Genomic DNA, 23,664 nt, shown 5'->3' with positions numbered 1-23,664 from the left:
GACGTAAGTTCGTTTAATGAGAAGCAGAGTCATAATTTTATCAGCGAAAGTTCGAGTCAGTCCAACTTCGGCCTTAGCTTTATCTCGACTGGTATCCCAACGTCGGATCTCGATCTAAGGAGGAAGGTGGTCAAATACCTTTAGCTTAGTATATGCGAGGAATTTAAACGAACGGTCGACGAATCGGAAAATTGCGCTCTCTATTATCTATAACCATTGAACAAAACATGCCGAGTCCGAGTTTGCTCTATTCTGAGGCATCAGACTCTGTCTCATTCGCGAGACCCATATCCAATCCAGTCTGGATGACATCCACCAATCTCTCCACATCGTGAAAGTCGCTATAGAACCCAAACGAAACTCGGACACCCCACCTGAAGCAAGTTACAGAAACGTCATGAGACTTGAAATGACTTGCCCATTCATCCCCATACAACTTGAGGATATACAAGTGCGGCGCATGGTGTTCTCGCTCTGACGGACCTGCAAGTTCAACACCGATGGCGTTGCACTTTCCCCTTAAAGCGTCTCCGAGGCTGTACAGGTGCTCCTCTACGTCATCTGGTCCCATGATATCGAGATAGAATTGTAGGGATGCCTTTGCCGCTGTCGCTCCTAACAGGTTGAGATTGGCATGGTCATATCTTCGGGCTGATGGATGAAACGCGATCGGGTCATCCGAGATCAAGAAGTCCTCGGATGGGAAGTCCAGAGATCCGTAACCCACAATCGGAGGGACTGGATCATTGCTGTCGATAAAGTCCTGACAGACGTAGAGAGCCGCGAAGCCCAGTGGGCAGTTGAGTCCCTTGTGAAGGCTGAATGCAGCGGCAGTCACACCAAGAGCTTCCACGTCGACACTGGAAAAGCCGACCTGCTGCGTCAGATCGGCGAGGACATGGATGCCTCTGGGTCTGTACTTGGCGCAGATATCCGCTACGTCGTTCCTCTGACCGCTGTGGAACATAATAGAGCTGATACCGATGCATTGAGTTCGTTCATCCACAAACGGCTCAAAGGTGGCTGCGTTTGCAAATGTTGAGAAGTCGTTGTTGCCGGCATCTGTCGGAACTTGTCGAACTTCAATGCCTTGAGATCGAAGTGAGAGCCATCCGTAAGCCTGGTTGGGATGTTCGCAGTCTAGGACAACAACGTTGTCACCTGGCTTTAGCTGGAGACTGTGCATGAAGTAGCCCATCCCTTCAGTGGTATCTCTTGTAAAGGAGATGTTCTTTGGATCGGTGCAGATATATCGTCCAAGCAAAGCTCGGGCATCTTCCACAGTCGACTTCCAAAACGGCTTGGGTGAAAGATTATGTAGCCACTCGGAGCAAAAGTTCCCAATGGCTTCGTGAACGACGAGATTTGAAGGTGGCATGAAACCAGCGTTGAGATGAGTGATGTTCTCATCTGCAACGAGTGGTACTAGGCGTCGAAAGATTTCGAATTTGTTTGAGGTGGGCGAACCTGAAGTAGTTTTTGGTTGTTTGGCGACTGGCGCCGCCTCTTCTGAGAAGGCTTGAGTGCTGATAGGTGCCATTGTGTCTGAATAAAGAACGGGGGAGGGTGGATTGCGATGTGTATTGAAACACGGTGAACTGGAGGTGTACCGTGATGCTTTTATATCCCAAAGCAAGTCCCAAGAAACATGGACTGTCCATGACAGACACGACGTCTCGAGAATATGATGGACTCATCTTGGGGCTGGAGGACTAAACCTCGGTGTGAACGGGGACCAAACCCCATGAGCTTGTTCGGAGGATGAAAAAGACAAGAACACAACGACATCCGATGACGGGGACCCCAAGTGGTTCATGCGTCCTGTAGGAGCGGAGCCTAGAGCCAAGGCTCTGGGTACTAAGGTCAGCATTATTGTATTGAACAAAGAGGCCGGGCGGTAAGCCAAGTCGGTTCGTGTCCGGGGATGCGACCGGTCCCGCCGGAACGGAGACCAAACTCCATGGACCCACTTGCTCCGACGCCGCTCCGGGGTAAAACGAGGACGGGGACCAAAGTCCGCTCAAGCACGTGAGCCCCTGACGTCCTAAGAGTGACTAACTCCCAGGAAGAATACCGCTTTTGGGGCTTGTTAAGGGCAGAATAAAACGTTTCATGACTCAAAAAGCTTCTGTATTGTTTCTGCTCCAAGATGCCTACGCTGAACTATCCATGGCCACCTGGCAGCGAGATGCCTTCAGAGGCTTCTCTTATCGAGCCTGTGAAGTTGATAAGAACTGGGAGTAAAATCGGCGTAAGCACGTGAGTCCCTGACTTGGACCAGTTCTGGCGCTACGTCTAGGCAGTCCATTAAATGAGTTTTAAAATAGCAGATCAGGTTAAGCATTGGTAGATGACTTGATGGAAAAAGTAGTGTGGTTCTCGTAGATACATAGATTACAGTCAACAGTCCCTCATCGGCGGCGTCTTCTCCAGTCTCATGCGCCTCTGGTTACCTGCCATCGCGCCGAATTCCGAGCACCTAATCCCAATTTGCGAGTCCCCCCAGCCTTAACCTCCGCCACAATTACCACGCTTGTAACCTTTGATGTGTAGCCTGGGAGCCAGCGCAGCTTGTTCATACAATTGTGACCTCCTCCTCCAGGCTGCTGTTCAAAAGACTACGAGCTAGGTTTGGATACTTTTTCTTATCTGCCGGACAGTAAGGTACATGAAAGACTCCCATCCGAAGATATGTTTGATCAGAATGCTGACGCAAAATCAAACCAGTCACCTCCTTGATGTCGCTGCTCGCGACGATAACCAGTAGGTAGGCACGAACTGTGGTTATGCCACCTGCGAAAGAGCTTTCTTCTGCACCGTCTCTGTGGATGCTAATGGAAGGAATACTGGAAATAGTACCGTTGCTGTATCTCTCCGTTTCCTGTGGTAATTTCCAATCGACGGGTGTGACGAATCCACGTAGCGTAAGACTGCCGTAGATAACCTTGCCGTAAGTAGCCCCTTCCGTTGCAGCTCTTACGTTGTCTCTGACTATGTCAACCATGGAAATTCCGGAATCGACAAAAACATGGCCATTAATAGGGCGAATTGTGGATGCCCAGGACCATGATGGGGCAACATAGGCCGAAGGTTGGGGTTGGGGCGATCCTCTCACATATCTGTCAACAATCCAGAGGAGCCCTGAGGGTAGATGCGATTGCCAGATGCCAGCTAGGTACCGATCCTCTGACTGGAGGCCTAACCGCTCGGCGATACCTCCTATGGCTGGAAGGCGGTCCCCGGGAAGAGTAAGCGACCGTTTCGAGAACTCATCGAGGAGCGTATGCCACCTCTCAGGAGTAACAGCTTCATTGAGATATAATAGGCCACGAGAGATTTGGGTGTTTTTCTTGAGCTCTTGAACAGAGCACTTTCCGCCTCGTCTGTCACAATCGTTGTGCGACTGACAAGTCCAATGCACACAAGCGGCACTATATTCGAGGATCCGACGTGAGAGCAGTCGCTCTTGAAAAGCCCAAGCTCTTTTCGACAAATAGTCTACCGGCGACCGGAAAAGCTTTGGGGCGATGACCACAGGACTGACTTGGCCTGCCAGATCACGATAGTGCATCTTGAAGACCCAGTCTTGTTTGTTGCATCCATATGGTATAAGGTCCTGCAGGAACCCCTCTTGGACTCTTTCTGCCCTCGATGCTGCTATGGTGACTTGAGCATTCTCGTAGACGTGCCCCATGAGGTCAATTTCGCAGGCTTTGTCACTCTCATCGTCCTGAATGATACAGAGCGCATCAACCCAGAGGTGTTCAAGACCGATATTCTCTGTCACGACCACTGCGTCCTTGATCGTTTGGGGTAGATCTTGGAAATTGATCCGTGTCCGATGGCGGAGGATGCTTTGCGCCGTTGTCTGAACAATTTGCTCTCCTCCCCAGCAATAGGACAGGGCTGCGTATGGCACTTGTTCTCCATGTGACTCTGTTAACTGAAGTATCCTCCTTCCTTGACGAGTAGAAATCTTGATTAACCTGGTTGGCGTGAAACTTCTTCTTGTAGTAAGGCGAGAACATTCGACATGATTTTGGATACAATCTTGCAGCCAATTGCGTGCCTGGGCGAATGATGTTTCACAGGATACATTTGTGCTCGCGATTGACTCGAACTTGTCGGCTGCAGGCCCTTCTGATATATGTAAGTGTCATATCCAGCATCTGGCTGAGAGCAGCCGCTACACTATTGGAGTCTTGACGGGAGAGTGGGCGGTTCTTGTCCGCACTTTCATTGAAAAGAGACTGACCTTCAGCGAAAACCCCGAAAACGCAATGGTGGAGAACTTCGTGTCTCATACTCTCACTTGTAATACTACCACGCGTGCTATTGTAGAAGGCACTGATCTCGACAGCATTGTCATCGAGCTTGATACCAATCTAGAAGCGAGCTGGTCTTTGGCTGTCACTACCATGCGCCTCCTCGGCGTCATTCGAGAATGATATCGCTTGAGCAACTTTTCTGGGTTTTCGTAGCTTCTTCAACCCGGAAGACACGAATTCGTAAAAAAGACACCCATCAGAAACGGCATGGGCGATCTGCATGTCGTCTACCTCGACAAGAAATGTCCGCTCCAACCCCTCGAGGATGGAGTTGTTGCTTAGCAGCCTTCTTAGTACTCGAAGCAAAAGGAGGGATTGGCTGGGCTCCACGATTTCGTATAAATCGGGATTGTCTTCTGGGAGCGAAATGATGATACCATCGCAATGATGGCACGAGTGAGGGTTTGTATAGTTCATCGAGTTGGACCAGGACAACGACTCGTTGGAAACGGAATTCTGGAAGTGTTGGCAGTGGTTTCAAGTGTGCGCGTTGGCGGGAATTTGAAACTAGTCATCGGTAGGTAGTTAAACTTTACTGTCCTCAGGTCAAGACAAGAGAGGAAGATGGTGTGAAAACTGGGTGGAAGAGCTTGTCGCCATGCTCTGCTCTGCAAAACACGGAGCGGGGGTGGTGGCTGAGCATTGCGGCTGAGCTGACCAGGCATCATTTTCAACCATGTTGGTGAATATGGCCTGAGCAACTCATACCAGCGCCACAAGAGCTTCTTGGTAAGAGGACTAATTACTGTTAAAATGTGGGATAGACACAATTTGATCTCCGTGACTATCTATATCGTGCACCAAATAGCGGAATGATACTCTGTCCTGAAATGTGGGATAAAGACAAGGGGTCCTGGTCCTGGAAGCCGACGGGATTTGAAACGCCAAAGTCTGACTGATGCATTGGCGTTATTAAGATGATTCGAGTGGGGGAGTTGATCAGATGAGGCAATGTTTCATAGAGCAGGGACATGAAACAGCTCCGGGATGACGTTTCAGAGCACACGCCATGTTGTTGGTTCGTGAACTGTTGGCCAGGAGTGTATGATCTGTAAGACCTCACATCTTGTATTTAATCCCCTTGCCTGCGCGGGGACTGCTATAAGGTACTGAGCAGGGATCTAGACCAATTATGATTAGTCTCTTCCTATTCTGACCAAACTTAAGATAAGGGATTAACCTATTATTGTATTATTTTTATAGAGTCTTAGATAGTGCTGTAATAGTGGGGATGAGTACGCTCTGGCAGTCCAGATAGAAGTAGATTAACTAAGGGCTACACATCTGATGGAAGCGAGAAACGGCCTTTTGTGTAAGTGACATTGTAAATATCCCCTTCTTTTCGCAGCCAAACTAAATGCATGGTTCCTTCAAACCTTCACACCATCTTTCTGGCTTGGATGGGAAAATGAAAATGCGAGAAAACGGAGAGATTAAATCACGGGATAATTTCTCCGTATGTGTTGCTTTTGAAGTGCAGAATTCGCCGTGGCCAGCTATCAATGCGTCACTTGTTTCAGGTCCTCTCCAGGTGTAGCAAGTTAAGCACACCACCAATCGTTCCACTCAGAGTCTAGAATTGATAGGTTGACTTAGGGGATAATTTTCAAATGCTGTTTAAATATCGGGTTTCCCATCCACCCCGTACTCCGCTGTGTGCCTCAACCTGGTGTTGTTTCTCCCCTTGTTCCGTTTCTTGTTTCTTTTTTCTCCTCGGTATCTCATAATGTTGCTGGCTCAACTTCTTTCTTTTTGCCTTGCTGTTAGCTCGGTTGCCGCAGCTCCCAAACAAAACTGTAAAGCCACTCGACAGTCACCCAGCATTCCCAGTAGCTTCCAATGGACCTCCACCGAACCCCTTATTGCGCCCAAGAGCGACGGGCGAGGCATTGCTGGCATTAAAGATCCTACTGTCGTTGAGGTAGATGGCACGTATCACGTCTTCGCCAGTACAGCCCAGCAGTCCGGTTACAACCTCGTTTACTTGTCCTTCGCGGATATTGAAAAAGCAGGCGATGCAGAGTTTCACTACCTGGACGAGACTCCCATCGGCAAAGGCTACCGTGCTGCTCCCCAAGTCTTCTTCTTTGAACCACAAGGCCTCTGGTATCTGGTCTACCAGAATGGCAACGCTGCCTACTCTACCAACAAGGATATCAGCGACCCTGCTGGCTGGAGCGCCCCCAAGAACTTTTACTCTGTCCAACCGGATATCATCAAGCAGAATATTGGCAATGGTAACTGGGTCGATATGTGGGTTATTTGCGACTCTACAAACTGCCACCTCTTCTCTTCCGACGACAATGGTCAGCTTTACCGTTCTTCGACTACGCTTCAGAACTTCCCCGAGGGCATGGATAACACGGTTATTGCTCTCTCCGACTCCAACCCGAACAGATTATTCGAAGCTTCATGCGTCTACACCCTCGAGGAAGGTGGCTACCTTCTCCTGGTAGAGGCCATCGGGAGCGACGGTGCGCGATACTTCCGCTCCTGGACAGCATCAAGCATCGACGGCGAATGGACTGGCCTGGCTGATTCAGAGGAAAACCCTTTTGCTCGATCCAACAATGTCAACTTCAGCGGTACTGCTTGGACCAAGAGTATCAGCCATGGAGAGGTGGTCCGTACAAAGACTGACCAGACATTGACTGTCAGCCTCAACGGCATGCGCTTTTTGTACCAGGGTCTGGATCCTGGCGCTTCGGGAGAGTATAATGCCCTGCCGTGGAAATTGGGTCTTATCACCCAGAGCAGCTCTTGATGGGTTGTAAGAGGTCCGATCCAGGAGTGTAGTTAGTTTTGTCTATATGAGAAGTAGAATGAACTGGCAGCTTAAATACTAAGTTGCAAGGTATTCATGTGTGAATTAACTATTGAAGTCCTTTCCATTAGATGCCCACTAGAACAAATTCCAGGCCGGAGAAATACTTGAGGCATGCAGTAATGGCTGTCCTCCGTCTCGGAGCGCACTCAACTGTAATGAGAGAGTCTACTGGTAATGGCGCGTCAGGTTGACCCTGCAGGGAAACATACAGGCCCCGAGAGATATTAAGTCTATTAATCTAAGTCTAACCATTTTGTATTATGTGCTTCCGGTCCATTCTATTTACCACTTTCCTTTCCGTCATCAGTTCAAGCCAAGTGTGAGAGGCAAGAAGAAGGCGCTTGAGATCTGAATAGCCAGGGGCACAATAGCAACCATGGCAGTAGAATGAGGCCCAGGAGTGATGGTATATCCCCAAGGTGCGCCCACGGCAAAGTAGATCATCATAGCCGCCAGAGCAATGCAAATAAGCCAGGTGTACTTGAAACTTTCAATCATCTTGTCGAGGCCAATGAAGAAACCGCTGGGTCCAGGCTCCTTGGCGGTAGAAGCCCACTCGATGTTGATGCTGAAAGCGTGGCAGATGAGAGCTTTGGCACAGTTTAGGCTGATACCACCGAAGTAGATGATGAGGAAGGGGAGCCACTTGATGGCCTGGAGCAGAGCGCGCCAGAAGACCTCTTCCTTCAACTGATGGCGGACCATGCTAAAGGCGAGGGAACCAAGGCCGTTGAAAACGACGACGAGGGACAGCCAGATACCCCAGGAGGGCATGTACAGGTGATCGAGCTCATCAGGGAAAAGTCCAATGATGATGTAATTGGCAGTTGTCAGGAAGAGACCAGAAGCAATGGCGTAGTCTAATGATGTTAGTATCGTTCTTGTTGAGCATCATGGATTATACTTACAGGTGAAGATGTAGGCAGTGATCGTGACCTTGCTTGTGATGGGCATGTTGCTCCAGAGGAACCGAAGAAACAGCCTAGTCACAGGGCCCTTGTAGAACCATTGATAGCTATCGAGTCAGAATTGGGCCCACTTTGACGGTGTTGCATCACTTACAAAGGGTGAAAGACAAGCTCGTTGCAGCCATAGGCGTACTTCTCCCATCGAGTCAATTCATCATACAGCGTGAGAGAGACACCTTCCTTGAAGCCGCCGTTATGGTAGGTAGCCAGACGAACAATCATGCCTGCCATCTGGACACGAAGGCTGATATCAAAGTCTTCTGACACATGAGAGTCGGACCACCACTTGGTCTGGCCATCAGTATCGACAAAGGCAATGCTCTGCATGGCTTTCCAGCGGAGGAAGGCATTATGACCCACGAAGGGAGAAACATCGCCAGAGCCGACACCGTACTTGATGGCTGTGTAGACGACGTTTGTGAAGTAGGTGACTGTAGCAGTTAGCAGGTGAAGTATGAGACAAGACGTGGGACTTACTGCCGTTCTCAAAGGTGTTGTGGACTACCTGCATAACGCCGGATCCGTGCTGAAGGATGGCGACTTCAGGGCTCTCGTGCATCTCCAGGGCGCCGTAGTAGAGAGAATCAACAGGAACTCGTGTATCACAGTCGATGATCAAGATGAGCTCGCCGATACGGATGTTGCCCTCAGCCCCTATGGCAGTCAGTAAAGGTATCATGCATGGTGAGGTATTACTTACAAGTACGTCCGTCATCCTCAGCCAGCATGTTGGCCAGGGCCTGTTGGTACAGCAGGTCGTCATCGTCGACAGTCAAGTCTGCCTCGGTGCATCCACGTTGCTCGCACTCGATTTGAGTCAAGCGGACCATTTCATCCTCAACACGGTTGGAAAAAGCAAGACCATAGTTCATGTTGCTAGCCTTCTTGAACTTGCCCTTGCGAAGGAAACCGATCTTGTTGGAGCGTTCTTGGGGCGACATCTGCGACCACTCTTTTTCCGCGTCATCTCCGGCTGACCTCTCGGACTTGCGGAACCAGGATAGAAGACCGCCCTTCTTCTTGGGGGCCTTGCAGTTGGGAAGACGGGCAGTGTAGCCGATGTCGTTCTCGCGGTAGTAAGCCTTGCGAGCTTCGGCGAGATCAGGTTGGATGAGTTGCATGCCGTCGTCGTTGATGAAGACAGAGGCAGTACCACCCTGCTGCTCATAGTACTCGATGGCAGCCATGACACTAATCATCGTGGGAACAATCACACCCTTCAGACCTTCCTTGTAGACAGGCATCTGAATTGTGATGTGAGGCAGCTCATAGTCACGGTGCCGCTTCGGGTTGGGCTTGATGGCGGAGTGGAAGCGCGAGTTCTTCAGGCAGTTGCTCACAGGGAGGAAGAGCTGGAACAGACTGGTGACGAGGACGATGAAGAAGAAGAGGGAGAAGAGGGTCAGGGGTGGAATAGTGGCGACGAGGCCGAAACGGGCTGTGCGGCCGTCCCAGAAGTACTCGTTCAGCAACTGTTAGATGTTAGCATGACATTTATAGTGTGAGAAGACAGCCGACGCACCTTGGTGATACCCAAAGACTGGGTGATGATGACCAACATGATGGCCAAGCTGATCTTGAAGGCATGCATCTTGAGCTTGGGTCGGACAGGTGTACCCTCAACGTCCTCGTTGTCGTCCTCATTCTCCTCGAGGGCGACAGCACGCTGGAAGACTTCGTTTTTCTCATCGAGACCACCACGAACGATGGCAGGAGTAGAGACAGGTGTAGTGCTGGAGGAGCGTTGGGTGAAGCTCGAGGGGGTCCGTCCGTTGATGGGGTCTTCCTCGAGAGTGGTTTGGGCCTGGGTAAGGTTAGTCTCTGGTCCCGTAATTGGACATGCACCGGCACTTACCATGTCGAGAATCTCCCGCTGCACGTGGTTGGTCACGTTGATGATGGCCTTTGGGTCCTGTGACCATACAATGACAACACGCTCCTGGAGGGCAATGCAGGCACGTGAGTAGTGGCACATCTCAGGGGTCACATCTTCGAGTGAGGGCACGACAGGGATGCGGGCGCCAGTTGCATCAGAGACGAGTGATCTCTGGGTTGGGGGGATGGAGTCGATGATGCTGATCAGCATCTCCGAGGAGATGGACATGACTGCCTCGGCGTCGAGCTTGGACACGGCCGACGAGAGAAGGGGATCGACATCGGCGGGCTGGAAGATGTAGCTCCCCTCATTCTTGAGAGCGACACCGGTGAGGGAGAGTCCATTAACGACGGATGTCTCAACAGGTTCGTCGAACCATCCAAGAAGTGTTGCCCGTCGAGAGACATACTTGGCAATCTGAAGAGATCAGTCACAGTTGCAGAATTCAAAAGCAGTTGGACCTCACCATGGCGGGATCTTGGACATCATAGTCACCCATGAAAGAGTGCCGTGAGGCAGCAATCGACGCCGGCCGCGAGCGAGACTTGAACTCAGAAGGAGATCGACTGGGCATGTACGGCCGGGGAGGAAAGGAGAGGCTGGAAGGCCTTGTTTGGTCAGGGGTGGTGGAACCTGACGACGATCCTCGAACCTCCTGGAGGGCGGCCAAGGTGTCTTGGTCGAACCTCTTGGGGGTATCCATGGGATGCTCCTGGCCCTTGAGAGCGGGCTCTTGAATCGGAGTGCTCATTTTGGCAGAAGCGAAGACAAGAGGCCAACGAGGATTGTCAAAATGGATCGGCTTGTTGTGATGAGGATGAGCCCAGAGTACCAGAGATTAAAGCCCCCGTTATATGGACACGAGATAACACGCGGATGCCTCCAAGAGCCAGCTCCCAAGGATCCATCTTCAGTCTCGACTAGATGATTACTGCGCAATCTTTGAAAAATCTGATATCACCGCAAACTATTGAAGCCTCGAACAGGCGGCAAGGCTGTTGGCGAGAGGATCCCAAGAGCTGAACTTGATACGAAGCAGTGACAGCCACTCTCAGCAGGCCCAACGAAACTATTGAAAGAAGCGCTTGCTGGATGGGGGATCTGAGTGAGATCCTTGCGGCCAGAACCCCCGTGCAGAGGTAACCCATGGCGAGGCAGGGGTCCGAGATGGCCATTCTCGATTGCTGAGCACACAAGATCGAGGCAACATGGTTCCATTGATAGGCGCCTTGTCAATCTTTGTTCTGGATGTGGTCTTATCAGGACTCGGCAGTACGCTGTGGCTTGAGGCTTCCAATATCGGCCTCTCAGCGCCTAAACTGGAAGCACCGTGACAAACTAGTGACCAAGATGCTGCAGTTTGCATGGTTAGAGAGCTTTGAGCATCACTCCAGGGACAAGGGAGCCCGTTGCACGTTGGACAGATCTGGAAACTTGGGCGCCACAAAGCCTGACCAACGTCTCGGCGGAATCCTTTGGACCGCTCTACCGGAAGCTGAAGCTCCCGGAAACTGGAACTCCCCTGCCAAGTTTTTGGCGATCTCGCTTCTCAGTGCCACAATGGGATGAGGCCTGGCCCTTGTGCTACCCCTTTGAGTGTTTTGTTTGTCACTGCCGAGAAGTTGCCCCTGTAAGGCTCCGAAAGCCTCCTCTGCATGTGCTCGCTGCCGTAAGTGGAAGAGGCTCTGCGTCGCCACGTTGTTGTGCACAATCAGGCATACAAACCGGCCCACGTTGCTGCGTCTATTTGTCTTTAAGGGGTTAGCTTCTTGCCCAGGCCTGGTCACAAATACGCATAGACAGGGGTGAACGGTTGAAAATAAATAAATAAATACGATTATGAAACGAGCAGCACAAATTCACAAATATTATGCTCCCCTAATATCTTTTGACACTTTGGCAGAGCCCAATGATAACCTTAATATTAACATGCGGCTTAAGAGCAAACACAATGGCCGTGGCTGGATGAGTACCCGCTGGTTATCATCAGCCCCAAACCAACAAACAGTGGCTATACGAGGCTTTTCATTCAATGCAACGCTGTGGCTGGCTGATTGGCGTAAACCTGGCTACCCGTTTTGTAAACGTCCCGGTTACGCCATACACTAGTTTCTAGCCATGCGGTGTTCTTATCTGGTGAGTGTGATTTCCGGGCATGGCTGTTCCCGGGTGCATGGGAATCGTAAGATTAACACAGGGGTTTGGTTCCCTGCCGACATCCTGATCGCCAAGGATCTAGTTGTCAACGTTGTTGGTGGCTTGCCGAAACCTAGGGTCTCGGCAACCAGGCTGCCGCACTAGTTGATACCCTTACCCTCAACGTTGATTGGCGACAGACAAATGCCGGGGCGCTAGAAAGGAGAAAAAGGTGGTTGGTCGTTCGATATGCCGCAATTAGCGTCTCCGGGTAACTCTTTCTGTTCCCCCTTTCACGTTGGCTGTACGAGCGTGCATGGGCGGGCGTCGAGTCAAGCCAGATGGAACAAAAGCCACGGCCCGATACCCCTGGCCTTTCCCAGCATGGGGGTCACTGACTGCATGCCTTGCTGTTCTGGAGCTGAGGTCAAGGTTTATCTTTATTAAGAACGGCAGTGCCAAGTAAGAATATGGCGATAAGCGCAATGTCCATGGGAAATATCGTCATCTTTGATAAAGCCTAGATCTCGGTTAAGGAGTCCAGAACATGCAGATCGGCCAGCGTATACGAGAATCATGGACATTTTTTAAAGCTGAATTTGTTGAGGCAAAGATTGGGAGGCGATGGCTTGTTCAGCATATGAACATCCAACACCCGTTCCCCTTATCACAAAACAGAACTACGGCTCATAATACTACATCTCAAATTTTTTGGAAGCGCCGTCTCTTTGCCTTTTCGAGTCTTCCATTATCCACCCCTGTGTTTTAATCTCCAATCACGCTGCCATGTCGGGACCAGCTCCGACGCAGACAGAGGGGCTCCCAGCCACGGTCCCCTACCCAGATGCGGCTGCCACTCCTCCAGAGTCCTCAACTCCTGCACTTGGTCGTGGCAGCAGGGTCTCATCCTACCAAGGCCAAGGTCGGTCATTGACATCTGTGACGATCGATGGTCAGTGATCACCCAGTAACTGTTGAGCATGGTTAACACTCTGGTCAGAGAAACCTCGCCGGAAATTCAAGTCTTCGCGGCTTGTTGGAGAGTGAGTCCGACCTTAATGATATGGTGGAAGCTTGTCTAACATTAGTTCTAGGTATGAGAAGCCATGGCTCGCCGATTGGAAGCGCGAAACGAACTGGGACAGCATCATCTTTTACACTGGCGTCTTGATCGCTCTCTGTAAGTCGACCGCCTGCAGCCCTTGATCACAGCCAAACTAACTTCCATAGGTATCTCGGCTTACATCGCGTGGAACACTGTCCGAAAAATTCCTAAGAATGAGTATTGCCTCATTCTCGACGACCGCTTTACGACGTTGGATAAGAATACCTGGAGCCATGAGATTCAGATGAACGGATTCGGGTTCGTATTGTCATTTCCTGCATCACGATAGCTCAGCTGACCGTTTCAGAACTGGATCCTTTGACTGGACTACCGACGATCCTTCCAACTCCTACGTCGATGAGCAGGGCCTCCACATCGTCCCGACACTGACCCTCCAGACCACCAAGCTCACCGAGGACCAGATGCTGGACAAGCACGTCGTCAATCTCACCAGAGATGGAACCTGTACTTTCGACCACCAGCGCCTCTCCAACCTCACATTCAATAACCCCTGCTGGGCGCGCAGCAATGCCACCAGCCGAGCCATGATCAACCCTGTGCGCTCCGCACGTCTCACCACGTCGCGCAAGAAGTCCATCAAGTATGGTCGCGTTGAAGTTGAGGCTAAGCTTCCTTCAGGAGACTGGATGTGGCCTGCTATCTGGATGATGCCTCAAGACTCGGTGTATGGCGAGTGGCCCCGTAGCGGGGAGATCGACATTATGGAGTCGCGTGGCAACGATGCTGAAAAGTACCCTCTCGGTAACAACATTGTCAGCTCGGCCATGCATTGGGGTACGCTGTATGATACCGATGCCTTTCGCCTCAGTATGGGTGAATGGGGCTCCAAGAGGACCAAGTATTCGGACAACTTTCACACTTTTGGTCTTGAATGGAATGAGAAGTATTTATTTACGTGGCTTGATGGAAGACTCCGTGTAAGTGAAAGCGTCCATGACTTTTCTGTCTTCCCCCACTAACTTGCCCTTTTTCTCAGCAAATCGTCTTTTTCGACTTTACCAAGAACAAGAACATGTGGGAATACGGCAAATTTGCCGGTATCACAGTCAACAAGACAGTCCACAGGGATACTTGGAGCCAGACTGGTCGATCCAACACGCCTTTCGACCAAGATTTCTACCTGATTCTTAATGTTGCAGTTGGTTCCACAAACGGCTGGTTCCCGTGAGTTTTCTACATGCCCACCAGGAGAAGGATATGGCACTGACAACACACAGGGACAAACTGGGCGAGAAGCCGTGGTCCGATGAGAGTTCTGCGCCTATGCGTGACTTTTGGGATGCCAAGAACACGTGGCTGCCGAGCTGGGGCGAGGAGAAGGACCGTGGCATGATTGTGCGGTCAGTCAAGATGTGGCAAGAGGGGGCATGTTCATCCTAGAGTGAATTCGGTGACTGGGGGATTATACCGTAGCTGAATGCCAAGTTTGGACTAATAGAGGTACTAATGGGTGATTTAGGGCCAGAGGGAAAATTGGGTTTCTTTATGTCATGGTAATGCTGGGATCAAATTCGTAAATCAAATAGACGTAATAGACCTGGGACTCGTCGAATAGACAGGAGATATCCAGAACGAGTGTGCAGCGCCATCTGTGAGTTGCGAGTGACTCGAGATCTTGGTCATTGTGACACGTCTCTGAACGGGGGCATTGCTGCTGGTCATCAAGGCAGCTCCAAAGGGGCATCGGCCACAGCAGCAAACAACGCCGTGATCAACACATGACGGCATTATACGAATACAATAACCGAGTCCATTCTACCTGCTATGCATGGCTTGTCAAGAATCAATAAATCCAGAATCCTTGGTTAGCGCCAACAGCACCAACAACCGGGATGCTGGCATCCTTGGCCGACGCAGCCCCTGGTTACCTGCGGACAAACCCCAGGACGTGGCGGGCTGATACACAATCTCGGCCTGAGCAGGCCTGGGCTGTGAGGCCAGACCGACCTCCTGTCACTAGTCTTTGCCCTCTTGCAGAGAGGCGATGCCTTCCAGCCACTCACTCTGCATCAAGGCTTGAGCACCAGACAATGAGCCACGGGCACCTGCATGGACATGGCCATGCCTAAGCGAGGATCCGACGGCTCTTCGGACGACCAAGGGAGAGTGTCCTGGACGCCACAGCTGAGTGCAGCTGACAGAGAACTTCCCGAAAGGACTCATTGAGCCTGACGGTGACCTGAATGAGGCTGCGCTATGCCTCGCTCTCTTCTTCCCTTGCCTCAGTTTGTGAAGCTATTGACAGCCTCTTGCAAACTATTAGAAAACTTCGGCTCAAGGCGTCTACAAGATGTTAGTCCAAATGAATTCGTAGAATCTAGACCTGAAGCTTTGATCGTGTTCTTTTCTATAAGAGATCATACGTTCACGGTGGACAGGTTCCCTCTTGTTTCATCAGCTCTCAGTTCTCTACTGCCCTGAAAACATCTTGTCTTGCCTTGAACACCATCAGCTTCAAAAAGCCAAACCAACATCAAGATGCTTTCCAGTGCCTTCTTCCTCGTCTCGGCCGCCACTGCCACCTGGGCCATGCCCGCCCAGTCCTTGGTATGTATGATGTCTGCCGATCCTCTTATCGCATCATCCACGCTAACACTTTTCTCCAGGAATCCCCCGAGATGCTCCAGGTTCGCACTGTGCCCGCCTCTGTGAACGGTATCTGTGGTGCCTTTAACGGCTCTACTACTTGCCTTGGCACTGGATACGGAAACTGCTGCTCCCAGTTCGGTTACTGCGGCAAGACAGACCTCCACTGCGGTACTGGCTGCCAGGCTGGCTTCGGTTCTTGCGGTCCCCAGCCAACCCAAGAGTTCAAGGACCTGGGTTGCTTCACCGACAGCACCAGCGCCCGCGTGCTTGGCAGCTCGCTCAACATCGCCGGGAACACACCCGCCAAGTGCAAGGCTGGCTGCGCCGATGCCGGCTACACCTACGCTGGTCTCGAGTTCGGTAGCCAGTGCTTCTGTGGAGCTGCCCTCCAGCAGACTCTGGTCCCCTCGACCGATTGCAACTACGCTTGCCCCGGTGACAGTGCCCAGACTTGCGGCGGCTTCAACGCCATCCAGATCTTCTCCACTGTGCCCACCTGGATTAGCCTCGGATGCTACTCTGACGCCACCAACGCTCGCACTCTGAGCAAGTCTCTGAACATTGCTGGTAACACCAACAAGAAGTGCCAAGACGCCTGCCTTGACGCTGGCTACAAGTATGCCGGTACCGAGTTCGGCAACCAGTGCTTCTGCGGTAACACCATCGACAACACTGGTGCCCCCATTGCCCAGAGCACCTGCAACAAGGCCTGCGCTGGTGACTCGACTACCACCTGTGGCGGTCCCAACGCTCTCACCCTCTTCTCCCTTCTTTGAGTTGGGTAGTCAGGTATCTGGAAGTTTCGATGGAGTTGATTTGTTAGAGGGAGAGTGGTTGGTTGGGGGTGAGGGAATGGTTGGTGCCCAGGGAGTGGGGGTTCGATGTTGATAGCTTTGCAATCATACGAAGTTTATGCACAAACACGGCCCAGTATACGCTATGCTTGTAATCGATTCACCGGATGCAGACCTGATAAACAAATACGTGGCGTCCGGGAAGTTGGCCGTCATTACCGATCCTTGCAAGACTGTTCCTTATCTTAGCCCCCTGTTCCAAGATCAGCCCTATGATAAAGCCGCCGGGTGGGCCCGTAACTTGACAACCCTGCAACAGTTTCGCACCAGTGCTTTAAACTCGATGTAGCTAGGAGCTGTGCCCAGCCTCGGTTGATGAGGAGTTTTTTTGATAAAGAGCGTGTTAGGTACCCTATACTCCAACACAATACAAACTGGGGCTAAGTTGTTGAGATATTCCGTCTGCCAGAAAATGGTTGTATTGTCAACTGAAGCTTGATGAGGTCAAGCCAGGCAAAGACCTTGCGAGAGACCAAGGTTTCTGTCATTCGGAGGAAGTCACGTGGGCGAGTAACTGTGCTGTGTAAGATTAGGTATCAATGCATATCGATCGGTCACGTTCATGAGAAATATTCACAGCCTCCTGTTTTGGCTTTTTACGTTTGAGAAATCCGTAGGCCCCAAAGCCTTTTTCACTGATCTTTCTTTGGAGAGTAGAAAGCGGCTAAATTTGAGGATCAGAAACCTCAGAAGCTATGTCTGACGTACGATCAACAGGGGCATTGAAGACAAGCCGGTTGACAGAGCCTTGCCTGCCAGAAGAGGCATGCGACTCAGTCACAATCTACGGAAAATCACTGACATGACTAGTAGTGCCACGCCTGTGACAAGTTGCTAAGTCTGCTTCAAACGCCGGTTGGTCGCCCTAGCCATCCAGAGTATCGCATATACTGGGAGGAGGTCTTGACCTCTGCGTGCCCCTACCATCCAAAGCTGCTTGCCGCCATCCTAGGTGTCGACTTAAAGCCCAACGCTGCTAAAGATATATCTGTTCTGCAGTTTAAAGGATATGACCACATCCAAATTGTCGCCACTGTCAAGTCTTCAGATGGCGAGAAGCAATTCGGATCAGGGGAGCTGCAGCTGCTTTCAAGAGTACAGGATAGTCGAAGAATCCAGGGCCCAGGGAAACTTGTCAACCCGCAATGGATTCAGACTGGTCTGGTTAGACGGTGGAAAGAGAAATGCCTTGCTCTTCATGGGGATACCTGCGGGTCGGCATCAGAATTTGGCCATGGAATTCAACCAACATGGGTTATCGACGTTCAGCGTCAGTGCCTCGTACGACCATTGCCCTCCGACAAGTATGTGGCCTTAAGCTATGTATGGGGCAAAGTACCTACTTTCATGACGAAACTCAACAACGTTGCTCAGCTACAGAAGCCCTCGTCGTTGGCTGCTGGCAATACGGACATACCCATTCCAAGAACCATTCGAGATGCCATGAGCTGTGTTGAAGAGCTTGGTGAGCGATATCTCTGGACGGATTCTTTGTGCATCGTCCAAGATGACTTTTCACTGAAGAGCACAGAGATCAACAACATGGCGGCTATTTACTCCAATGCTACTTTGACGATAATTGCTGCTGACGGAGTCGACGCTGACAGTGGCCTTCCGGGGCTTGAGAGCCTCACCGCACCGAGGTTTGCGGAACAGAAGATTCACACATTACGGCTTGGGATCGAGGTTGTCGAGAGCATTGGACCTTCCCCTGGGCTCTTCGCGGAACCTACAAAATGGAGTACTCGTGGATGGACGTATCAAGAGTACGTCTTCTCGCAGCGCAGGCTTCTATTTGAGGGCGGCTGGGTGCGATGGATCTGCGCCTGTGATACTTGGTGTGAGGTTGGAGAGGCACGCGATGCAGATGGTGCTGGGAACTTGGATGTACGCAGAGCCATCTCCAGGCCTGTTCCGAATCTGGAACTGCTGAACTCCATGATCAATCAGTACAATAGGAGGGATCTGACGTATCCCGAAGATGCCCTGAATGGACTGACTGGCGTTCTAAACGCTTTCACGCCCAGGTTTGGCGGGGGATTCATCTCTGGCCTGCCGGCTGCCATTTTTCACATTGCAGTCCTGTGGGAGCCCTTTGATACTCTCACTCGTCGACAGGCAGCAACATCTTCACATACCGACGTCTGTTTGCCGAGCTGGAGCTGGATAGGTTGGAAAGGTGGACTTGCGCCATTCGCCTGGTCGCCGGCCTTGGACTTTGTGAGATCAAGTAAGATCAGGGAGGGAGCACGTTTCTTTGACAGAGTCAAGCCCCTTGTTGAATGGAGCTGGAGGAAGGATCCCAAAGCAGAAAGCAACCGAATTCATTGCACTTGGTTCGAATACCAGCAGAAGTTCGCCGGAAAAGATTCAGATTCGTCACCTTGTCCCCCAGGCTGGACGAGACACGACGTCAAACCTCCGTCTTCAGAGGAGGAATTCATCTACCAGGGGCCAAATCCGGGTTACCCACCGGATTATTTCTACCAGCACGACTCCGAGCCAGAGTCTGAGTTTTGGTATCCAATCCCATTGCCGGACGCATCACCTATGCCGGGAACCCAGATAGCTGCACCGCTCATTTCTTGCCAGACGAAAAGAGCGTTTGCATATCGCGGCGAGGTTGTCACACCTACGTATAGAAGAGGTGGGGCAGTGATATCGCTTCGAGATGTAACATCTACTTGGCTTGGGGCTCTGCGGCTGCACGAAAGACCAACATGGATGGACGGAGGTACCGATGATATCAGTAACCAACCCATAGAACTGGTCGAGATCGCCCTCGGGTCTGTTCCAGAGGATGCTCGAAAGTGGCTGCCGTATCATCAGGTGCTAGACGAATGGGATCATGAGGAGAGGCCAAGGAATGGTGATGTCTACAAATATTACTTTGTCTTGTGGGTTGAGAGGAAAGGTGATGTTGCGTATAGGAGGGGTCTAGGACGGGTAGAGCAGCAACTCTGGGAGGTACAGGCACGAGAGAGTATTGAATTAATTCTTGGATGAGCTAGTCTAAGTCTCTATTAGACTATATCCTTTTTTCCCACAACGCCGGCAGCAAGATAAGAAGATCGCGGGATTTCAGTTGTGCTTCAGTGAGCAAACTTCCTGACCATAACTACTTTTGCAGTGATATCCCCTCTTTTTATCAACCTGGATCGATTGTTCTGGGCCTCGGAAGTTTGGCGATTATTGGTTGATCGAGCGACTTCATTGGATGTACCTCGTTAGTGGCTTGAAGCTGAACACCCTTCAAGACGTAAATCACAATACCAAGACGACCAGCTGGGAGGACCCGAGAGACATCAGCGAAGTCAACGACAGTAGCGAAACCAGTCTCTTGCCAGCGGAATGGGAGCTGACTTGAACTACCGACGGCTCGCCTTCCTTGCTCGATAAGACTACAGGCCTGATCACTCTGCTAGACGGCCCGATCACAAATATTCAAACTGGGTGGACGTTCACTGAAGAGCTCAGGGATAGGTGGTCGATGTGGCACACGCCAGAAGGGTACATCTACTTTGCCAACTCTGTTTCAAAGGTCATCACCTGGAGTGATCCTCGATACAAGATCCTGCTGCCTGAGAGCAGTCTGAACGTCTCTGACTCCGTGGCAACCGCACCTAGCAATTCACCAACAACCCAGTCAACTTCGGTTCAACAGTCTGCGTATCTGCCACCGCAAGGATCGGTCAGGAGAAAGCCAGTAGCCCTGCATCAATCACATTGCAGTGAGGACTCTGCCGAAATACCAAATCAGTTACAATCAGAGGTCAACGTTGACCCAGTTGCATCTGGGATGGCGGCCATAACCATCCGAGATGAAGAAGCAGAGTCTGAATCCGAGTCAGAGCCAGAAGGCGAATCGACCGCCCCTCTATTCGGTTACCATCCTCTAGAATCACCCACCCACATCCGCGTCCTTGACATCCACCCAGCAGCCGAGTTCGACCAGCCGATAGCCTGCACTATACGCCACGTCAATCTCGACTACAGGCCGGTTTACGAAGCGCCGAGCTACACATGGGGTGAGAAGGAGAACTAGACGAGTATCTGGCTCAACGGACAGCCCTTCACGGTGATGGAGAACGCGGCGGCAGCGCTCCGCCGGCTTCGGGTTTCCGGGCGGGTGAGAACCATTTGGGTGGATGCCATCTGCATCAACCAGCGCGACAAGGTAGAAAAGGGATACCAACTCCCATTGATGATGAGGATCTACCAGGACGCGCAACAAGTGTGTGTGTGGCTGGGAGAGCTGACGGACAGTGCGCTGATCGGGATGAAGAGTATCAATAATGGCCGCTTCCTCAACAATGCCATGTCCTGGCACGGTTGGAAGGCAGAGAGGAAGCACGGCGGTCTGCTGTTACCCCTCTCGCAGAGGTTCAAGGGTGGCAGCTCCATGCAGGACTCGAGCCATCGTGCGTATGAGTTCGAGCACGGAGAGATCCGGGAGCTGCTCAATAGGCCGTGGTGGGAGCGCGTGTGGATCATGCAAGAGGCCATCGTCGCCAAGAGGATTGTTATCATGTGCGGAGACCAGACTGGCACCTGGGATCGGATCCAGGTGGTAATCAAGAACTCCATCTGGAGGGCACCAGGGCCCGAGGATGAGTTTGGACTTGGCGACAGCAAGAATTCCCGTCTCTTCAACGACAAGTACCTGGTAGTCAACAAATATCGTTAGAAGTGGGCACAGGGAGTTTTCCATGTCTCCGTGTACAAGATGCTCTACGACTTCAGAGCGGTTCGCTGCTCAAACGCCCGAGACAGAATCTATGGCTTCTTGGGATTGACATCTCTCGCGTCGCATCCTGACTTCAAGGCCGACTACAAGGCACGGGTGTGGAGGTCATGCGCCCGGTTTGCAAAGTCTATGATCAATCACAGTGGCATGTTGGATATCTTGAATTGCGCGAGGGAGCGGAGAACTGTGGAAGCGAGGGAAGAGCACCCTTTGATGTTTAGTATGCTTGACCAAGCTCGGTATCACGATATCCGCGGCAACATGTCTGATAGACCAGGAGATAAGCCCAGGATGGGCTGGGTGCGACTTCCACAGGGTTGGGAGAGAGTGCAGCAAAACAAGGACTCCTTTTACTACCTGGACCGGAACACAGGTATGCGACATGACAAAAGTCCTTTCCAGGGCCAGGTACCATCAGTGGCACAAGAGATCAGCCTGCAGAGGGTTCTGCCCCAAGGTTGGTTAAAGACATGGGACAACCTGGGCAAGGCCAAAGTCGCATAACCCAGACGGCGGAAAGTTCCATTACTCAGCGGCATACATCTCGGTATGGGGTATTGCCTCTAAGGAGACATCTGCTTGCATATACCACTCTACCTCAACCTCAGTTAACACGACCCCATCCCAATTCTCAATACAGCGACCCTCATCCCACGGGCCAGATGCGAGTTTCAGCTGCTCTGTATATCTACTCACAAGCAACCACTCCCTAGCAACAGAGCTCAGCTCGGCTATGTCAAACCTTGCCCGACGTGACAGATGATCGGAAGACACCCCTCCAGAACAAGCTTGATGTTTTGCGCCGAGTTTGATCAAGGCCTTGACTGCATCCAAATGCTGCCCCCGCACCGCCAGATGTAACGGGGTCTCACCAGAGGCAGAGCTGCTGTTGATATCTGCCCCATGGTTCTTCAGTCGCTCAAGGACTGAGACATTGCCGAAACGGACTGCATAGTGTACAGGAGTTTCCTGTCGATCGTCTCGAGCCTCCAGATCTGTCAAGGCCTCGGTTAAGATACAACTCCAGGCACTCCACCCGGTCCGAAGCAGCGGCGAGGTGAAGGGCATTGATACCAGAGACATCTCGATCACCAATTGTAACTGTACAGGTGCGATCCCATTGCGGTACAAGTCCTTTCGCAGTTGTATATTCCGCCATCTTGAATAATAAGGACAGATGGCCCCCAGCCATCGCTGCCAGCGGACCGTCATAAAGCCCAGGAACAGAAGACCATATATCGGCTCCAGCTTCTATCAAAGTCTCGGCTGTGTCGGTAGAGTCTTGCAAAATGTGGTATCCTAGTGGCGACCACGTCACGAGAGGCGAGTCGGGGCCAGCGCCAGCCTCCAAGAGACGTTGGAGTTTCTTCACAGAGCCACCATCGGGCCAAGAGCCAACGCCTGCAGTAAGATGGAGCGGGCTGTATCCAGAGAAGACCGGATTCCCTTTACTGAAGTGACTCATATTTGTATGTTCCAGGAGAAGATCGAAAATCTCAATGTTCTCGGGGGTATTAGGCAGGCAGGCCAACTCGAAGGGGGACAGTCCAGCTACTCTTGAATGACAATCCACACCTATTTAGAGAAGCAGCCCTACCATATCCAAGTCTTCGTGAATGATGGCTTCGTACAGGAGCTGGATCAAACTGGGCTCAGCCGCGACGTTGGCCTGGAACTTGGTGTCCTTTGTGAGTCGCGCTGTGGTCTCCGAGATCCATTTCCAATTCCCAAAAGTTGCGAAGTAATCTGTTATTTGTCCTTCTTTTGCGTCTTCAATCATGGATTTTGGTACGCTTGAGTTTCGTCTCCGACTTCGTTGGTATTTGAAGCAATTGCGGGATGAATCGGTGCTGGAATGCGCAAAGAGACGACAAGGGTTGATGGATTATTTCCGAGGGAAGGTTGTAAAAGTGAGGCAGCTAGTTTAGATCAAGTATTTTGTAGGGACTCGGGAAAGTAATAAATTCTTAGTTGGTTACTGGGTTTACAGCATAAACCTGCAAATAAGAACTGCGCTATTGCCAGTTGGCATCTCGTTCGATTACGTTCCCGAGAGATTCCCGATAGAGGGCTTCCCCAGGCCGGTCAGGATGGATCCGGGATTCACGTCCAAAAGATCCAAAACAGCGGGCAAAAAGCGGAGGTCCGATTCTTGTCAACCTTGATAACGTCAAGGTACCCGTTGAGGACAAGATCGGCAAAGAGAACCAAGG

General features: G+C 51.4%; 10 protein-coding genes across 10 annotated transcripts; 6 read left to right on the top strand and 4 right to left on the bottom strand.

Annotated features, from left to right (window-relative positions):
* Positions 1-247: 247 nt before the first annotated feature.
* MRS44_005451 (uncharacterized protein) lies at positions 248-1,540 on the bottom strand (the record flags this gene model as incomplete). Its single annotated transcript, XM_046282891.2, has 1 exon — positions 248-1,540. The coding sequence occupies one exon, from the start codon at positions 1,538-1,540 to the stop codon at positions 248-250; it is 1,293 nt and encodes a 430-aa protein (XP_046124548.2).
* A 1,035-nt stretch (positions 1,541-2,575) lies between these two features.
* Positions 2,576-4,035, bottom strand: MRS44_005450 (uncharacterized protein; the record flags this gene model as incomplete). The annotated part of the gene is made up of 2 exons (XM_065622616.1): positions 2,576-3,936; positions 3,987-4,035. The coding sequence occupies 2 exons, from the start codon at positions 4,033-4,035 to the stop codon at positions 2,576-2,578; spliced, it is 1,410 nt and encodes a 469-aa protein (XP_065478688.1).
* A 2,019-nt stretch (positions 4,036-6,054) lies between these two features.
* MRS44_005449 (uncharacterized protein) lies at positions 6,055-7,092 on the top strand (the record flags this gene model as incomplete). Its single annotated transcript, XM_046279122.2, has 1 exon — positions 6,055-7,092. The coding sequence occupies one exon, from the start codon at positions 6,055-6,057 to the stop codon at positions 7,090-7,092; it is 1,038 nt and encodes a 345-aa protein (XP_046124550.2).
* A 366-nt stretch (positions 7,093-7,458) lies between these two features.
* Positions 7,459-10,750, bottom strand: MRS44_005448 (uncharacterized protein; the record flags this gene model as incomplete). The annotated part of the gene is made up of 8 exons (XM_046273194.2): positions 7,459-8,015; positions 8,064-8,170; positions 8,218-8,554; positions 8,601-8,777; positions 8,824-9,595; positions 9,646-9,927; positions 9,979-10,416; positions 10,466-10,750. 8 exons carry the CDS (start codon positions 10,748-10,750, stop codon positions 7,459-7,461), a joined length of 2,955 nt encoding a protein of 984 aa, XP_046124551.2.
* A 2,171-nt stretch (positions 10,751-12,921) lies between these two features.
* On the top strand, positions 12,922-14,641 carry MRS44_005447 (uncharacterized protein; the record flags this gene model as incomplete). The annotated part of the gene is made up of 7 exons (XM_046282892.2): positions 12,922-13,087; positions 13,136-13,178; positions 13,230-13,315; positions 13,366-13,498; positions 13,548-14,178; positions 14,238-14,425; positions 14,479-14,641. The coding sequence occupies 7 exons, from the start codon at positions 12,922-12,924 to the stop codon at positions 14,639-14,641; spliced, it is 1,410 nt and encodes a 469-aa protein (XP_046124552.1).
* A 1,098-nt stretch (positions 14,642-15,739) lies between these two features.
* MRS44_005446 (uncharacterized protein) lies at positions 15,740-16,626 on the top strand (the record flags this gene model as incomplete). The annotated part of the gene is made up of 2 exons (XM_046279775.2): positions 15,740-15,808; positions 15,868-16,626. 2 exons carry the CDS (start codon positions 15,740-15,742, stop codon positions 16,624-16,626), a joined length of 828 nt encoding a protein of 275 aa, XP_046124553.2.
* A 773-nt stretch (positions 16,627-17,399) lies between these two features.
* On the top strand, positions 17,400-20,749 carry MRS44_005445 (uncharacterized protein; the record flags this gene model as incomplete). Its single annotated transcript, XM_065622615.1, has 4 exons — positions 17,400-17,408; positions 17,518-19,671; positions 19,982-20,027; positions 20,112-20,749. The coding sequence occupies 4 exons, from the start codon at positions 17,400-17,402 to the stop codon at positions 20,747-20,749; spliced, it is 2,847 nt and encodes a 948-aa protein (XP_065478687.1).
* A 36-nt stretch (positions 20,750-20,785) lies between these two features.
* MRS44_005444 (uncharacterized protein) lies at positions 20,786-21,391 on the top strand (the record flags this gene model as incomplete). Its single annotated transcript, XM_065622614.1, has 1 exon — positions 20,786-21,391. The coding sequence occupies one exon, from the start codon at positions 20,786-20,788 to the stop codon at positions 21,389-21,391; it is 606 nt and encodes a 201-aa protein (XP_065478686.1).
* Positions 21,392-21,430: 39 nt separating this feature from the next.
* MRS44_005443 (uncharacterized protein) lies at positions 21,431-21,955 on the top strand (the record flags this gene model as incomplete). Its single annotated transcript, XM_065622613.1, has 1 exon — positions 21,431-21,955. The coding sequence occupies one exon, from the start codon at positions 21,431-21,433 to the stop codon at positions 21,953-21,955; it is 525 nt and encodes a 174-aa protein (XP_065478685.1).
* Positions 21,956-21,976: 21 nt separating this feature from the next.
* Positions 21,977-23,231, bottom strand: MRS44_005442 (uncharacterized protein; the record flags this gene model as incomplete). Its single annotated transcript, XM_065622612.1, has 3 exons — positions 21,977-22,438; positions 22,488-22,955; positions 23,049-23,231. 3 exons carry the CDS (start codon positions 23,229-23,231, stop codon positions 21,977-21,979), a joined length of 1,113 nt encoding a protein of 370 aa, XP_065478684.1.
* Between the last annotated feature and the right edge of the window lie 433 nt (positions 23,232-23,664).

This window comes from Fusarium solani, assembly GCF_023522795.1.
Source record: "Fusarium solani strain SB1 chromosome Unknown bctg00000002, whole genome shotgun sequence".
Taxonomy (NCBI): Eukaryota; Fungi; Ascomycota; class Sordariomycetes; order Hypocreales; family Nectriaceae; genus Fusarium; species Fusarium solani.
Note: the sequence above shows the minus strand (reverse complement) of the source record. Positions and strands in the feature narration are given on the sequence as shown.